Source organism: Indicator indicator, chromosome Z (genome assembly GCF_027791375.1).
Source record: "Indicator indicator isolate 239-I01 chromosome Z, UM_Iind_1.1, whole genome shotgun sequence".
Lineage (NCBI taxonomy): Eukaryota > Metazoa > Chordata > Aves > Piciformes > Indicatoridae > Indicator > Indicator indicator.
Genome location: NC_072053.1, coordinates 64,565,103 through 64,583,522, shown reverse-complemented (window position 1 = coordinate 64,583,522; position 18,420 = coordinate 64,565,103). Strand labels below are relative to the sequence as shown.

At 43.4% G+C, this 18,420-nt stretch overlaps 1 protein-coding gene across 1 annotated transcript in view; it reads left to right on the top strand.

The window, feature by feature from the left end:
- Positions 1 to 13,635: 13,635 nt before the first annotated feature.
- KCMF1 (potassium channel modulatory factor 1) overlaps positions 13,636 to 18,420 on the top strand; it is a 52,036-nt gene continuing 47,251 nt past the window's right edge. Inside the window, exon 1 of the mRNA XM_054397494.1 lies at positions 13,636 to 13,657. Within this exon, the coding sequence (XP_054253469.1) occupies positions 13,642 to 13,657 (16 nt within the window). The 5' untranslated portion in view covers positions 13,636 to 13,641. The remainder of the gene's footprint in view (positions 13,658 to 18,420) is intronic.

Genomic DNA, 18,420 nt, shown 5'->3' with positions numbered 1-18,420 from the left:
TTAACATATGAAAGCTGTGTAATTTCTTTTAATGCTTTTTGCTGGTTTCCCAGCAGTAAAGATTTTTACACTGATAGATGACCATTTAAAATGGACATGAACTTCAAACTTTTGGAGATGTTACCTGCATTTTCTGCAAACCTTCTCCCCATCCCCACCATTTTATTTTTCTTGTCCTTTTTTTTTACCATAGTTGAAACTCCATCTTAGATCAAGAAGTATATATTTCTACCCCTGTGAATTGCTTCTAATTGAAACTATACTAAATGTGGAATACTGATTGGACAGGATTTTCAAGACCTTAAGGACAAAGCAACATACTTGTCACTACCAGTCAAGAAAGCTCAGAGAGATACAACAGGCAAATGCAGTCCTTAAAGTAAGCATCATCAATTAAGAAAAAACAAGGCTTTGCCTCTGCATAAGTTCTGATATCTTTTATTAAAAAAAAAAAAAAAAAATCAGGGCCCTGAAATAAGGCAGAGTATTCTTTACAGACACTGACATGAATTTCAGAGAAAATAACTTGTCCTAAGGGGACAGTGTATTTTGGGATGTGACCTCTTAGTCTGTTGTGGTCTGAGGAAAGATGTAGACCTTTCATGCTTCTGTGTCAAGAATGATGGGATTCTCTTACAAAACTCTTTGATTATTTTCTTATGGTATGGTCAACTTATGGCTTTTTCATGCTCAAAAAGTATCTCTAGAAGTAATCAGTAAAGAGTCATCTACTGACAAGGTTAATAGGGTTTTATGCTGGTAATACAAGCATGCTTACAAAGATAACATCACTTCTGAGCTAAGTTTACTGAGAAAGAAATAATCAAATATGTACTCTAACAAAAATAACCTGTCTCATGTAAAATAAATATTACCAAAAGACCCTAAGAAAAAAACAAAAACAACAACAAAAACCCAAGCTGGAGAATGGAGTCTCAAACAAATGAACAAATAAAAATAAAATTTAAAAGGTCTTAATGTTTTAACAGAAATATTTGATTTTTTTTTCTTTCAAATGTTTGTGTTTACTATCATTTGGATTGCAAAGGAAGCTCTAAAATTCTCTTCAAAGGGCACTCCACTTTTGTGGTAGTCAGCCAGATTCAGAAATACTGGTTGCCCAGACGGGTTGCAAATGCAGCTACCAAGACTTTAATTTCAAAATACTCCCAAAACAAAAATATTTCTCATTGAAGTGGGAGCTTGAGAAAAGGTATGTGGTGTAGAGAAAAGGATCTCTACAATAGAAAGTGTTAGATGACTAACTTGGAGGTACTGACTACATATGATTAGGGGAAACACCAAAGAGTTCATCTATACAAGAAAATTTATAGTGTTATTGCTGATTGTGTGTAGTGATGTAACTCATGTACAATTTTATTACTGACGAGTTGTGCATAAATAGAAATCTGTAATGGTACAACTGCCCCTTATAAATCAGCGTAATTGGAACATTCAGTGGAGTATGAAGAATTATTAAAGCATGTTGAGTAATTTCTTATATCTGCTTTTATGAGAGGCTGATGTTCTTACTTTGGTCTAGCTGTATCTGTCTAAGCTTCCAACTTATTGTCTCTGCAACTTAGCTGTCAAAACAGCATGCAAGTCCTACCTAATCTATTCAGTACAAAACTACCTCAGCTAGCACAAAATTCTTCTGTCCGTTGCTGCCTTGCTGTGCTGAGGCAGATTAGGATCGTGCTCTTCAAATGGGTCTTGTTTGAGAGCAGTATCCTCCTACAGGGAGGATGCCTTAAAATTCCTATGTGTTTTAGAACAAAAGGAGTAATGAAATAACATTAAAAGATGGTATGGGGTCATCCCTTGTGAGCTCACACAAAGGCATTGCAAGTCCTAGTGGACTTAGAATCATAGAATCAGTCAGGGTTGGAAGGGACCACAAGGATCATCTAGTTCCAACCCCCCTGCCATGGGCAGGGACACCTCACACTAGATCAGGCTGGCCAGAGCCTCATCCAGCCTGACCTTGAACACCTCCAGGGATGGGTGGCCTCAACCACCTCCCTGGACAACCCATTCCAGGTTCTCACCACTCTCATGGGGAAGAACTTCTTCCTCACTTCTAGTCTGAATCTCCCCACTTCCAGCTTTATTCCATTCCCCCTAGTCCTGTCACTACCTGATATCCTAAATAGTCCCTCCCCAGCTTTCTTGTAGGCTCCCTTCAGATACTGGAAGACCACAAGAAGGTCACCTCAGAGCCTTCTCTCCTCCAGACTGAACAAACCCAACTCTTTCAGTCTGTCCTCATAGGAGAGGTGCTCCAGCCCTTTGATCATCTTGGTGGCCCTCCTCTGGACATGTTCCAGCATGTCCATATCCCTCTTGTAATAGGGGCTCCAGAACTGGACACAGTACTCCAGGTGGGGTCTCACCAGAGCTGAGTAGAGGAGGAGAACACCTCCCTTGACCTGCTGGCCACGCTTCTCCTGATGCAGCCCAGGATCTGGTTGGCTTTCTGGCCTGCAAGTGCACACTGACAGCTCCTGTTGAGCTTCTCATCCACCAGCACCCCCAAGTCCCTCTTCTCAGGGCTGCTTTCTAGCCAGTCACTGCCCAGCCTGGATTTGTGCTTGGGATTGCCTCGACCCAGATGCAGGACCTTGCACTTGGTCTTGTTGAACCTCATGAGGTTGGCTTGTGCCCACCTCTCCAGCCTGTCAAGGTCCCTCTGGATGCCATCCCTTCCCTCCATTGTGTCTGCTGCACCACACAGCTTGGTGTCATCAGCAAACTTGCTCAGGGTGCACTCAATGCCACTGTCCATGGCACCAACAAAGATGTTGAACAAGACTGGTCCCAGGACTGATCCCTGAGGGACTCCGCTTGTCACTGGCCTGCACTGGGACATGGAGCCATTGACAGCCACTCTTTGGGTGTGGCCATCAAGCCAGTTCTTTATCCATCTCGTGGTCCACCCATCAAACCCATGTGTCACCAGTTTGGAGACCAGGATGTGGTGTGGGACAGTGTCAAAGGCTTTGCTCAGGTCCAGGTAAATGACATCAGTTGCTCTCCCCTCATCTATTAATGTTGTCACCTGTTCATAGAAGGCCACCAGGATTTGTCCTTGGTAAACCCAAATCACCTCTTCACTATTCTTCTGTCTCAGTAGTGCCTCCAGGAGAATCTTACCAGGCACAGAGGTGAGACTGACTGGCCTGTAGTTCCCTGGTTCTTCCTTCTTCCCCTTTTTGAAAATGGGAGTAATGTTTGCCCTTTTCCAGTAAGTGAGGACTTCCCCAGACTGCCAGGACTTTTGGAATATAATAGAGAGGGGTTTAGCAACCTCATCTGCCAGTTTTCTCAGTACCCATGGGTGTATCCTGTCAGGTCCCATGGACTTGAACACTTTCAGGTTCTTCAGGTGATCATGAACCTGATCTTCACTTATGATGGGCAGTTCTTCCTCCCAGTCCCTGCCATTATCTTCCATGACTCCAGAAGTGTGGCTGGGGGCCTTGCAGTGAAGACTGAGGTAAAGAAGTCATTGAGAACGTCAGCCTTTTCCACATCACTTGTGACTTCACTATTGCAAGTTCAAAATAGGCAGGGGAGCCACTGTAGCTGTTGTTTCCCCTGTGCATGTCAGTGGACAAAGAATATCTTAGTGACACTTTGAACTGTGTCTCAGATATTGTCCCAGATATGGCATAGCAGATACAATAATATGAAAAATACTCCTCAGTCTAGCTCACGCCTTTTTCTGAGCATTAGTGCCTTTTGCACATTCCTGGCATTGTGGGATAAGGTGTCTGGTTCCCTAGTGTATGTTCTGCTTAAGGCAGATTGATTTAGAAAACTTGGGTGAGACAATGCTTGGCTGAGTTTTGATAAGCCTGTTCATGTGGCAGTATGGCATTTTACTTCTGGACCACAGATGCCAAATATCCTCCAATATTTAGTTTTTATTCTAAATAATCTTCTCTGTTAAATGTATCAGGTTGAAACATTTTCTACCCAGTAAGGCTGTACTGTCAGGTTCTTTGTACAATACATTGTAACAGAAAAGGGGGGAGGGAATTGCATTTGACTATAAAAAATACATTATTTTTATTGTATAACAGGTGTTTTCCAGAATCCCTGGCAGTCTGGACTGGTCTGTATGATTCTGGCCATGAATAATGTTGCATTTTAAATTACTCTGTGTACAGTGTACCCTCTGTATTGGTGCCTACTCAATACAGACAAACAGTGGATGAAATCTGAAACAGAGAATAGAGATATGCTATAAAGTAGGTAATAATTTGGTTTTCCCATGATATGTTATCTAATGCTTATGTGTTCAAATTGGGATGATCTGTACCAAGCAGAAATCAGCAACAAATAACATGATCATTTTCCCTGTTCATGCCTTCTCTGTTCTTAGCATCCTTTTATCTTACTGCATCACTTGGATTAAGAGCTTACACCCTTTGGAAGCAGGACTTTGAAAATGGGGAACGCATTCTTGAATCAGAAATGATGCTGTTCACATTGTTTAGAGAGGAAGATGTTTACTAATTCTGGGCCTCCTTTTGCATGCTTTGAAAAGATACCCGACCTTCTGTTGCAAGGGTGGGCACTGAACTTCCAGAAGAAAGAAAGAGAGAAAAAAAAAAAAAGCATGATAGTATGTAAAGAGGAACACAAGTGTCTGCAGGTGAAAATTCAGAACAAGTCCACCAAATCAAGCACTTAATTGGGTTTCTACAAGTACTTGGCAAGATAAGCTAACAGAAACTTCATCAAATTTAGCTGAGAATCCTACCTCAGAACGTCTACATTAGCTGTCCTGTGTAAACTTCTTAGGGGTGTGACTGTTCTCCATCACATGTGCCACTCATCTCTATTCCACCAGAAGCCGTGGAATGTAAACCTACCTATTATCTCAGCCTTGTGCAATTAAGATCGTGGTTGTATCCTTTTGCTGCTAGTGCAGAGCAGGGAAAGAAGACCTTAATCACTAGATGGCAGTGTGAAGCTCGCCCGGAGTTCACTGACGCGAGTTTTGTGCAGGACAGCAGGGGTGTAACTAGGACACCTCTCCGAGCAGCAACATCAATTTCTGCTGCTACAACGCGGAACAGCAAGTGCTTGGTAAATCAATACATAGCACGATCGAGGGCTCAAACACAAATATTCTGGGGGAAGCTGAAGCGTCATAGAATTATAGAATGGTTTAGGTTTAAAGGGACTTTGAAGATCTAGGTACAAGCCCCTGCCATGGCCATGGGCACCTTCCACTAGACCAGGTTCCTCAAAGCCCCATCCAGTCTGGCCTTGAACATTTCCAGGCAGATGATATTCACAACTTCTCTGGGCAACCTCTTCCACTGCTTCACCACCCTTACAGTAAAGAATTTATTCCTAATATCTAATCTAAATCTAAATCTTTCAGTTTAAAATCTTTACCTGCCATCCTGTCATTACACTCCCTGAAAAAGAGACCCTCCTCATCTTTCCTATAGGCCACATTTAACCATTAGAAGACCACTATAAAGTCTCTATGGAGCCTTCTCTTCTCCAGGCTGAGCAATCTCAATTCTCTCAGCCTGTCATAGCAGAGGTGTTCCAGCCCCTTGATCATCTTTGTGGCCCTCATCTGGGCTCACTCGAACAGGGCCATGTCTTCTCGCACTGAGGACCACTAAACTGAACACAGTACTCCAGGTGAGGTCTCACCAGGGAGTCACCTCCCTTGACCTGCTGGCCATGCTTCTTTTGATGCAGACTAAGCTTTTTGGGTTGCAAGCTCACTTTGCTGACTCATATTCAGTTTTTAATCCACCAGTACCTCCAAATCCTATAGGTCCCCTAAAGCTAGTCTTGTTAAAGCTAGTCTGGTCTCTCTGTAATGAAGATCTGGGCATTGCCTCTTGTTTCTATGAATACAAGTTGAAGAACATGGAGCTGCTGGAGCCAGTCCAGAGGAGGCCCACAAAGATGGTCAGAGGACAAGAGCTGTTCATCCAGGAGAAAAGAAGGCTCTCGGGAGACCTTATAGCAGCCTTCCAGTATCCAAAGAGGGCCTACAAAAAAGCTGGGAAAGGACTTTTTACAAGGACTTGTAGCAACAGGACAAGAGGCAACAGGTTTAAGTTTGAGGAAGGTATATTTAGACTGGATATTAGAGAGAAATTCTTTACAGTGAGGGTGGTGAGACATTGGAACAGGTTGCCCTGGGAGGTCATGGATGCCCTCTCCCTGGAGGTGTTCAAGATCAGTTTAGATGAGGCTTTGAGCAACCTGGTCTAATGGAAGATATCCCTACCCATGGAAGGGGGTTTGGAAATAGATGATCTTTAAGGTCCTTTCCAACTCAAACCATTCTATGACTCTGTGGACCTCCTCCTGCTTCTTGGAAGCCAGGGAAGCTCTTGGGCCTAACTGATGAAACCAAGCATGCTGTTGCAGGTTCAGAAGTGATTTCATGATAGGTGCACACTACTGAACCAGACAGAGCCACCTAGCACAGCCAGCAATTCTGTACATTTATACTAAGAATAGTGTCTTCCATGTAGGTTAGTCCATGTTAACGTTTGCATTTGTTTTTTTTAATTGCTAGTACATTGGTGTCTTTGTGCTTGTCTGAGCTATGCAGTTTAAATTTATAAGGAAAGGGAAGGAAGGAGAAGATGAGATACAACCCTTGTTACTGCAGGATTGTTACTCAGCAACCATGGCCAAGACATAACCCTCATCTCCTGGTTTTTATATCCCATGCTGCCAGCTTTCAGCTGTTACTGTATAGCATGGCCTTTCCTTCAGTGGAAACCGCATGTCCTTACATGTTTGAAAATGGCTGGTGTACACAGAGATGCCCCTCCACTCCAAGAAATGCTAGCAGTCTCTATCACAGTAGGAGTTTCACCAGTCTTCTGTTCCCCAGCTCCATGCCTGCTTAGAAAATACAGTGTAGGGCAATACTTTCCCATGCTGCGCTCAGGTAATGCTGGAGCTGGTGAGATTTTGCAGGGACTTCTAGAGGGCTCTTTGATCACCAGGGTCCTCATGGAAAAGGACCTGTTGGTGAAGGCCCTTTGTAACTTCCTCTGCCACTTGAGGAGACTGGAGCATGACTCTATTATAGCATGTCATCATAGCAACCCACCCATCACAGAATCCCAGTAGGTGAGTTGAGAGGTCTAAGTATAAAGCAGTGTTGGCTTAAACCTTACTAAAATAGAAGAGTATAGATCCAAAGATTAACCACTATGAGCAAAGATCAGCTTCTCTCTTATATCAGATAGCAGTATTGACTGTAAGAACAGTCACGAACCAACATTCAAAAAGGCCAAATAGGGTCACTGAGTGACTTAAATTAATAGGGAGCCTGTGTAAGTGTGGATATTGGTCTGAAGGAGGATAGGGGTAGTAGAGAAGACAAAAGCAGAAAAAAACAGAGGGTGATAAAAACCTAGCTCATAGACTGAGCCAGTATTGTAGCATGGCCCTGAGAAACACCTGCATAAAATGTATCTGCATGAGTGCTTGTGGTAAGGAGCAGATATAGTTTTATTTGCTTCCTTCTGCTTCCTGAAACAAGCTTTGTAGGTAAAACAGATACATCAGACCTTCTCCTTGCTGGAGCAGTGGTTGTATACACAGTGTTTCTGATTAAACGCAGCAACATCTGTGGTTATTAAGTAGAGGAATATCAGTTGGTTCAGCAGTAACCTCAAAATGAACAGTAATAATAATTTCAAGAAAAGATAAATTCTTTTAAATTTGTCCTCTTCTAACAGAGATCCAAGCTGTAATTTGGAGAGTTTTTAAAAGCTATTTCTATTTCCTAGTACATTTTGACCTGAGGTCTTGTCAGAACAGGGTGCCTACTGGAACTGGTATTTAGTCATCTTGGAATATTTTTCTAGAAGGATAGCATGATGTGATGAATTTTCAGTTTTCTGGTTTGGCTCACATAAAGATTTGGCCAGAAAAGTAGGAGAGAAAGAGGTAGTAGGGCCACTTTTAGCTATACATCAACATCTGATGACTTAACCCACATAAAAAACTGACTGCTCAGAAGGATGAAAGCTCTCAGTAGTGAAGGACAGATCTGGGATGACCTCTGAATGCTGACTCCAAAGTGGAGTGATCTGGAAAGGTGAGGAGATTAATGAGACAGTTCCTGGTTTTGCTGAAGTTGATATATTTGCTGATAGAAAGGAGCAGCAGTGTTAGAATTCTGTGCATATGCCTGACAGTACCTATCAGATCAACCTTTTCATGACACCTATCTGGCTTCCAGAAAGATTTTGTGAGTGTGCAAAATGTGTTACAGGTGGCCTAAGGAGAAGACACTAGTTTCAAGGCATGTGCAGCTGAATATGGGGACACTACTACTCAGGAGAGACAGCAGACATGATATTTACACCTGGACTGTATGTCAAACAACTGGATGCCAGTAAAGTATGGATAGAGCAGCATAGCATTTGCATTACATATTCTAGCAGCATCCAGCATTCAAAATAACAAGATGTAATATAAGTTTAAACTGATTATAAGCATTTTATAGCATACTTAGTTCATTTTTACTCCAAGGCCTAGTAACATTCCCACAGTTGGGATGTCTTTGCTAAAAATTCAAGCCCCACTCTCTTCCAGTAGGATGCCTGCATGCTATCGCAAAAGCTCTAAAACTGCCCAAATAGGCACTCCAAATTTGCTTGTGCTGTTCCTCAGTGCTTTGGACGCTTTAAACTGAATTACAAGGCACCAGCAGTAGGTTTGGTAACATGGAAGGATTCATTTCACAAGAAGTGTTTACACAAAAATACCATTTCTAGCATCCAGTCCCAGGAGTCCTGGAGCCTTTGTGTTTTCTGGTACATTATCACACAAAATAGGTGTCCTTGGCACACATGCCAACAGAGAAGAAGTGTGCAAAGTTCTTTTAGGCATTTCCTTATAAATTAGGAAGCAGTAAGATTGTCTTTCTCTCTTTTTAAAAGCTCTCTTTACAGATCATACTGAACAAAGCCAACAAGCTGCTTTGTATCATGCTGCATGACTGCTGAGCAAGAGGAAGCAGTAAAGCAGTAGTTAGGGAAAAAAAAAAAGTGTAGTGGAAGACCTTGACATATACCACTGTACAAATGTAACATTTGAGCATCTATGGAGAGCTACATCTTATGATAACCAGACAGATAAAAGTAATTGATTAATGTAACTTTTATACCACTGTAGTGACAGCAGATCTTACCTTCAAGTGTGAAGCTGATCCATCAAACTGAGGAGCTAGTGTCAAGTGTAGTAGGGTGCCCAAACTTGGCAATTGCAAGACCAAACTAAGTAAAGCAGAGATCACTTTCTCAAATGGATGAAACGTAGTAGGGATATCACTCAAAACAAGTAAAAACACTGTTTCTGTGGGCTTTCAGTAGCCCACAGATAAGTGAAAGATTTCAAGGACATTAATGGACTAAGTGGCTCCTTAACCATAACAGTTTTACCACTCAGGTGCTTTGCTGTAGGATCTCACCATGCAGTTTAATATGCTTGTAATACTGATACCTTTTACAGTGGCAGAGAAAAGAACCACACAAGACCTCACAAACACCTCTGTCCATTTTCAGATTATTTTAATACCTCAAGTCATGAATTTTGCCATATGATAATTTCATGTTAGGAAAATTCTCTTTTTGTTTGTTTCTGTTTCTTACTGTCATACAATGTCCTAATTAGTTATGAGATCTGGGTTTCTAACACTTTGCCTAGCTCTGACAGTGAATGACCTTGGGTAAGTAAATTTTTGTTTCTTAGCTTGCATTTGCCCATTAGGAAGCTACTAAAATTGATTTTTTTTTTCCCCTCACAACTTTATAGAAGGCTTATCTATGGATTATTCTGTTGCATGGGAAAGAATGAGAAACCCAGTTATGGCAGGCTCTTCTTTTAGAAGAACCATCCACAGCAGAACTTAATAAACCTCACTAAAATCTTTCTTTCTCCTTATGACCAGTTGTGTATAGATGGGGTCAAGAAGGCCAAAATGTGGCTGAAGCTGAACTGGCAAGCTGGTAACAGCAGATGAGGAGAAGGCTGACTCAAAACTTTTTTTTGCCTCAGTCTTCACTGGCAACTTCTCTTACACATTCCAAGTGAATGGACTGCAAGATGAGGACTGGGTGGGCGAAGTCCCCCCACTGTAAGTGAAGGCAAGGTTCAATGAACACCTGAGGAATCTGATGAGATGCATCCCAGAATCCTGAGGAAATTAGCTGATATAGTTGCCAAGCCATAGAGATGTGGATTTGATGGTGGACTGTCCAATGGACCCAGTCCATACTGGAACCACCAGTATCTTCATCAGTGAGGTAGACACACCGAAGGGATGGGATGTCATCCAGAGTTACTTAGACTAGCTTAGAAAGTGGTCCTCTGTCATCTTCATGAGATTCAACAGGGCCAAGTGCAAGGTCATGCACCTGGGTTGGTGCAGTCCTTGGTATCAATATAGGCCAGGAGATGACAGGACTAGAAGCAACCCTGTGGAGGACCTGGGGGTACTGGTGAATGAGAAGTTGAGCATGAGAGAGCAATGTGTGCTCACAGCCCAGAGAGCAAATTGTTTCCTGTGGTGCATCAAAAGTGGCCAGCAGATTGAGGAAGTTGATTTTGCTGCTCCGCTCCACCCTGGTGAGACCTTGCCTGGAATACTGTACCCAGCTCTGAAATCCTTAGCCAGAGAGATATGGTGGATCAGGCTAAGAGATGAGCCACATAAATGAGAGAGCTGGAATACCTCTCCTGTGAATGAAATCTGAGGTTGAGGTTGAGGTTGTTCAGTTGAAGAATACCAGGCTCCAGGACACTCTTATGGAAATCCTTCATCACTTAAAGGGGTCCTACAAGAAAACGTCCTCATGTCCCAATCTTTTTAGCAGGGCCTATTGTGACAGGGGTAATGGTTTTAAACTAAAAAGGGCAGATTTAGGCTATATATAAGGAATAAATTTTTTATAGTGAGGGTGGTGAAACACTGGCACAGGTTGCTCAGAGTAGTGGTAGACGCCCTACTCCTGGAAACATTCAAGATAAGGTTGGACAGAGCTCCGAGCAACCTGATCTAGTTGAAAGTGTCCCTGCTCACTGCAGTGGGGATGGACTAGATGACCTTTAATGCCTCTTACAACTGGAAACATTTGAAAAAAAACCAAACAAAACAAACACAAACAACAAAAGCCGAACAGCATGTACGTTTGAGAAGCAATAGTGTTCAACAAGGACAGTATGAATTACTAATTATCAAATTAATGCTGAGATGATAAGAATATTTTCTACTAGTGACCATGATCTTGTAAGGAACATTCAAATTATGTTATGCACCTCTTTCCACACTCACCCAGATGTGCCATATGGCCATCTCTGGGAGCTTGGGTGTCTTACATTTGCAGTACTTGTTAGAGTCACAGAGGAGATAATCAGCAAAATTCCCACAGAAGGATATAATACAGGTGTGTTTTCCATACAATTGCACTTCCAGGTGTGTTCTGATGTGGCTCCAAAAGTACCAGGGCTTTTATCGACCATTTCATTGGGTATAGATATTGGCTTTAAGACAAGAAAATAGTATATCATAACAGAATTATAGTTTTACTTTTGCACATGAGCCTACAAAGATGGAGAAGAGGCCATGGAATTCTGCTTGGGTACCATAGGCACCAGGGTGTTTCAGAAAAGTCATGTGCTGAGGGGTTAGAGGACATGCAGTCAAGTGATATCCATGAGAGGAACACTTATTAGAGGCAGGAAACATTATTAAACCATTTTGTAACTGAAGTCGCCCATGACAAAAGACTGAATCTTCCGAGTTCCAGGAAATTCCTGGGTTGCAGTCTGTAATTTACCATGAAAGAAAGAGAGAGAGAGGCTACCGTCAAAACCAGGATGAAACCAAGCACAGGCCTCTGAGCACACAGCCTCATACAGAGACAAGATATTGCTAGTCATCCAAGTTGCCAGCTTGCTAGCTGGTTTGCTTTTCTAAGAACTGAAAGGTAGCACCAGCCAAAAGCATGTGATGGTCTGTATTTTGCATCTGGGTGAGACAATTGCTATTTCCTTTTTAAGATGTTGTTGCTAAAATAAAGTACTAGGACACAAATGGTCCACTGTGCACTGTTACAGTGAAATGATAGTGAGATGGGCACAGCTTTGCTTCCAGAACCATCTTAGAGGTACTTTTGTAAGTTTTATGAGTTACAGGTTTCTCGTCACTTTCATGTCATCTATGGTGTGCTTCTTGCAAACTCCTACCATCGTCACTGATTCTTCCCTTGCTTTCAGAAGCAATGGAACCATTATCTCCAGTGAGTTGAAATGACCCTCATTTTCTCCTACAACTTATGCAGTATGCAGATTCTTCCAGGGAAAATGCCAAAACCCCACTGACTGGATGCAGCTTACCCTCTCAGTAGCACTGTTATTATGAAACTGTGTGCAGCCAAGGGAAGGATGAAAATGATGCCAGTGGCCAGGGACAGAAGTGTGTACATGCATGTATGGGTGAAAAGCAAACGCTATATAATACAGTTGGGATGGGAAGAGGTGCAGGGAATGAGGTTGGTGCTTTCTCTTTTCAGCACTTACTGTTCACCCCTGCCTTTCACCATGGCTTCACATTTAGGCACCTCTGGCACATGGGACCTCATGATCTTTGAAACAGGCTAATGAGAAGGTACTTCACGGTGAATGTACAAGAATTGCAGGGCTGGGGCAGATACATAAAGGCTGTGGTGTAATGTGGGCAAGGTGGCAGAGACAAAAGAGGAAAGCCATTAAGAGCATGGATGAAAAATTAAGAGGAAAATGAAGGCACGTGGGAACAGCATTGACAGAGGTGAGGCAGATGGTGCAGATGGAAGCTAGGGAAAGGCCTGAAAGTCATAGTAAGAAAGGTAGCACAGAATCAAGACACTGAATGCATGTACCCCACGAAAGAACATAGCCATACTGCAGGTTTTAATTTCATCTCAAGACTACTCGTCTTTCATGGCTGAACAGGAAGCAGTCATGAAGGGATTAAAAGTCCTCGTGGTGTGGAGAAACCAAAATACTTGTCTGGAGTGTGATGACAGACGGCACGTGGGTTCTTCTCTTTACTGAGCTGGAGCCTGACTGGAGGACACTTCCGGCAGGTGCACTCTATAGACCTGGCAAGGAGAGAAGGGCCGCCCTCAAAACTCCGGCCCAGCAACCCGCGCGGGAGGACCGCCGCCCCAGTGGGGTGTTTCCTCTTCCTCTCGACGAGGCCGGGGCGGTAGGAAGAGGAAGGGGCCGAGAGCACTCCAGCGCGGCGGGCGGCCTCGCAGCGGCCGTCGCTGCGGCAGCGGGCGGAGCAGAGCAGGAGGCGGCGCCAGCAGCCGGCCGGGCCCAGAGTCACCGTGTCACGACGCCCGGGAAGCCGCTGCCGTCGGATCCGCCCCCCACAGGGCGAGCAAGAGACGAGAAAGAGGGAGGCCGGCTCCTTGCCATCTCATATATTTTTGCCCTCTTCCCGGCCTTGCTCCTGGCCCCTCTTCTTTCCCACCAGGGCTCCGTGCGTGCAGTGGCGGCAGGGGGCCAGGCCGCAGCGGTGCCCGAGGAGCCCGCGGGAGCCCCGAGACAGGCCTGGGCCACCGCCTCTGGACTAGGATGTCCCGACATGAAGGTGAGCAGCGCGGGGCGCCAGGCCGCGGTGGCGGAGGTGCGGCCGGGCCCGGCCCGGCATTAGGGCCTGGCGCGGCGCCTTCTCGGGCGGATCATCATGGCGTCGCCGCCGCTGGGAGGGGGCCCGTGGAGCCGGCGGCGGAAGGAGGCCTCAGCGGCGGAGGGCGGCGGCCGGGCCCTGCTCTGCAGTGTCATGAAAAGGGAGTCGGCCGCGGCTGTTACGGCCGGTCTCGCCGCACAATCTGCGGCGGGCCTGGCCGCCTCACCCGCCGTCACTCCAAGGCACGGAGCCGGGGCCTGCCGGCATGCAGGGCTGGGAGCGACCCGCCGGCGGGCGCGGGCGAGGAGGCAGCAGGGGGCTGACCATCCTTCTCTTCCCGCTCCTTCGCCTGAAGGGCGGGTGAAGGGAGGTGGGCTGGGCGTGAGTGCGGGGAGCCCCCGGAGGGCCCGGCCGGGGTGGGCGGCGGCGCGGGATGGCCTGCCGACGTGTCGGCTGCTGCGGCGGGTCAGGCCGGGCACACACGGCGCCCCGGGGTGGGGGTGTGGTGCAGCAGGGGCCCGCGCCGTCCGGGCACCTAGCACCCCGAGGGGAAGCGGGCTGGGTGCGGGGCCCTGCTTAGTCCCGGGGGGTCGCGGGCGGGAAGAGTATCGGAAGCTCCGGCACGGAGCCTTGGGGGAAGAGATGAGCGGGCAGCCTGCGTTGCTCTGCCGAGGGGGTAGTTTGTCTGCTGATGGCCCCGGGAGCTGTCTGTTTTTTCTCTGTTTTGTGGCAGAGGAAACCAGTGCTGATGTAGTGGCATGTTCTGAGGCATTTGAGGGGTCATCAGAGAAACGTGTTTTGTGTGTTTGCACTGGTCTTACCTCTCTGTTGTTGCTGTACTTAACTCTATGGTTGAGTTCGGTGAATAGTTCAGAATTAATCAAAAGGAGCAGGATGGAGTGAGAGCTGGAAGCTAAGAAAGGGATTTCTATAGGAGTAAGATAATGTGAAAATGAGAGTGGCTTGATTTTTCTGTCTTATCAGCAGTTAAAGTGCTTGGTTGGACTAGTAGTAAAAGACTCTATATAAAACCGAGGTTTGTCACCTGAAAGATAACTTTCTGCCATGTTAGAAACTTAATTCGGCATCTGTCTCCATCTCTTCTGTCTTGCCTTATTTCATATTTCACTGTTTTATCTAATCTCAAAATTTGACAGAAACATTACAGAATTCCGTATTTATGGCTAATAGTGCATGTTTCTAGTTTGTAGCTCAGTACTGGACAATGGTATGTATGATGTATTTTTGGTGTGCCTTCACTATGTTTTGCAGACTTATTTTTTGTGCAAGTATGTGTGCTTCTGTGTTCAAGAATTGTCTTCCCTGAATCTACTAGCTTGCCTTTTTTTTTTCCCCAAGTTAAAAGTAGGAGTAGGGGTACTAAGTTCTTTCTTTCCCTACCTTTTTCAAAGCCAAGAGGGAACGTGAAGGTATTGAATTTCATTATGATTAAAGATGAGTTTTGTAACAGTAGTGGATGAAAGAAGCATTGATAACAAAGTTGTTGCTGGTGACATTGTGGGATTTTGCAGTGTGTAAGTCTCCGCTATGATGCGTGTTTCCACAATACTCTTTTTAAGTACAGTAGTAGAATATGAGCTTGTTTAGCTTGAACAGCTTAAAACTGCAGGAGTGATACTATGTTTTGTTCTTTAGCGTTTTTCAGTGGCAAATGCATGAACTGTTAATAAAGGTGGTGATGTTTGCTAAAAAAGTGTTTCTGCCCTGGAGCAGCCTTTTTGTTAGGATAAAAAAAATTAAAGTAGATCTCTTTCTAAGTGTGTTTCTAACTGTGGCTATATCACAATTTTTTTGTATTGTGTCTTAAATTCTGCTTGTAGCAGGGAAATTTACCTCCCCTTGCTTGGAAGTTTGTTGGTATATTTAGGAGTGATTGTGGATGAAACTAGGCTTAATATTCTATTTCTGAAGCAGATTATTTTTTGTTCTTTGTAGCTATGCTTAGTTAAAAAACAAACAAAAAACCCAAACAGAACAACAGCAACCAAAAAAAACCATCAAAAAACCCTCACTCTTTTTCAGTGCGTGTGAGTTTTGGTAATTTTGTATTGTGGATGTGGACTCCTGAGGTATGCATGCACATACACACACGTGTGAGTGAAACCATGAGAACACTGAGCTGAGAAAAATGATACCTGTCACTGTATCCTTGTGATATATTTTAATTAAAAAATCTAGTCAGTGTCTTAACTTCTCAGGCTTTCTCCTCTTGCTTCACACTTAATGATGTTTTGATTTAGTCGGCTTTAGTTACAGGGTTAGAATACCTTGGATGCATACTTTTCCAACTTAATGAAAGCTTGGAGACTTAATTTTGTGAGCAATCTGTAATTCCTTGGAAGCAAAACAATTTAAAAAATGTAATTGTTGTTTCAGACCTTCACAGTGTCATTCACAGCTGACAGTTTTTGATCTAGGGTGACTAGTTTGGGAAGGGCTGTCTTGGAAAAATTGGTATGAGCAAGAAGCAAGATTTAATCATGTTTAATAAGTTATCTTTTTTGTTCAATTCCTTGAAAACAGTCCATCCTCAAAATCAGAAATGAGATCTGTTGCTTGCTTCTGTCAGTGTTTGGATGCTGCTTTGTGGTGGGAATGCATGTCTTTGGAAGAGGAAGTGCTAGAAAAATTGTAATTCCAAAATCTTGAACTGCTTTTTCTTGAAATGTTCATTTGTTGTTTCTGAGACTGTTGGTAGTACTGTAGGGAAGATCTGTTAGGGTTTATCCACCTCTCGCTATTGTTCATTGCTTCTATTTTTTTCAAAACCATTTTTGTTCTGTGATTTAGTGTTAAGAAACTAGTTATTCCCTGCCTTTAGTTTCTAGAGTGTGACATGAGGTGATCTATTAGCCTTGGATCTCATGTTGTTCCCTATATAGGGGTGACATGTTGTATTTCTGTGGGTTAGCCCCTCTGTTGACGGCTATATGGTGCTGTAATATTTGGCAGCCTACAAAAAGCAGGTAGGTTGTTTTTTGTTTGTGTTTTTGTGTGTGTGTGTGTTTTATTTTTTAATACTATAGAAAGTATACCAAAGGGTGCTTCGTGTTTTACACATCATCTTTCTGTGGATATGCATCTGGAAAAGATTTTCTTATACAGCGGTATGCTGTAGGATGGCAGAAAAATAGAAGATCACAATTTCCAGGAATAACATTAGAAGACCACTTTTTTGCAACTTTTTTTTTTTGTGAAACTAGGTTGCTGCAGCATTAGTGGTCATACAAGGACCTTGGCTTCAAGGTTCCCTGCACCTGGTAGGTCCAGAGGCCTCCCAATACCACACTGCCTGCACCCAAATCCCAACCCCAGTCCTGTGCTTCACTGAGTGAAAATGAGAAGTGATGTATTCTTAAGCATCAAAGAGCTGGCAGCAATGCAGGTGGTGGTTGGTTTTGATGGTGCCCATGTGTCACCATTTCTTACAAATTGGCAAAGGTCTGCATTATATCCTAGGCCCATATGAAGTTGTGAATGGATGATGATAACAAAACTAGGAATGGAGAGCAGTGACTGTCAGGACCATGCAGACTTCCCAGATGTTCTCTACTGGCTCTAAGCTCCTTGCATTCAAGGGAGATGAAGTCTCAGTGCTCCTCCTTTTTATGTGTCGATGTGTAAATGTTTTGTGTAGAGATTTTTAAAGCAAGTGCTTATTTGTAATAGGTGGGTAAATAAATAAGTACATCCTAAAAAGAAATGTACAGATCTTCAAAGTTGAAGAAACCTTAGAGTTACACTTGAAAACAGCTAATGTACGAGTAATGTTAGCTCCAGTCCTACAGCTATATAATGAACAGATGAGGAGAATGGGAATGATGACTTGCATAACTTAACATTTCATGTAGTATCAGTTATAGAATTTCCACTAAATGCAGAATTAATCTATTTTTGCACGTGAAACTTAACTGGGGTAACAAGACTACATATCTTTCATACAAAGTACTCAAGGTACTGTGTTGAAGTATTGCATTTAGTAATGAAATGTGTTTCTGTGAGACATGCTGCCTTCTGATGTGTTCTAATACTTTGCTTAGGTTTTCTTCAAACATGGAGTATTCCTATTCCATGAGATTGAAAAATCACAAAGTTTTTCATGTGCTGTTGCTACTTAGTTGTGTTTTGTAGAAAGTAAATCCAGATTAAGTTGTATGTGAAACAAACCAGTGAGGTGTTTTTTTAATTGGCAATAATATTTGATTCAAACAAAGCATTTTCTAGTTGTATATGTAAAGTATTTCATAGTGTTGTTTTAGTCTGTGGTAGCATATTAGAGCACATAATTGCATGTCTAACATAGTATCTGAAAATCTGATCATGTAACTAGCAAGAGCTATATTTAAGGCACAAATGTTAAATGTAAATAGCTGCAAATGTGATTAGAAATACTGGAACACAGTATTGCTTTTACTCTTACTGTTCAGTTTCTTGCTGAAAGCAAATAACTGTTTAATAGTAAAAGAGCTGGACTCAACAGTGGTACTTTAATTGACTGGTTTTGAGGAAGCTAGGTTTTAATTTTAAAAAAGGCTTCTGGCTCTGATGCTTTAGGAAACATGTGAACCAGTATGCTATGGTCCCTGCTGAATCTGTGAACACAGTTCTCAAAAGACACTGGTCTTCAGAGACCATTTTTTCCTCTCAAGTTTTGTGATAAGAAGTAATGCCATGGGTGGAATATTCTTTGGGAAACAGGAGAA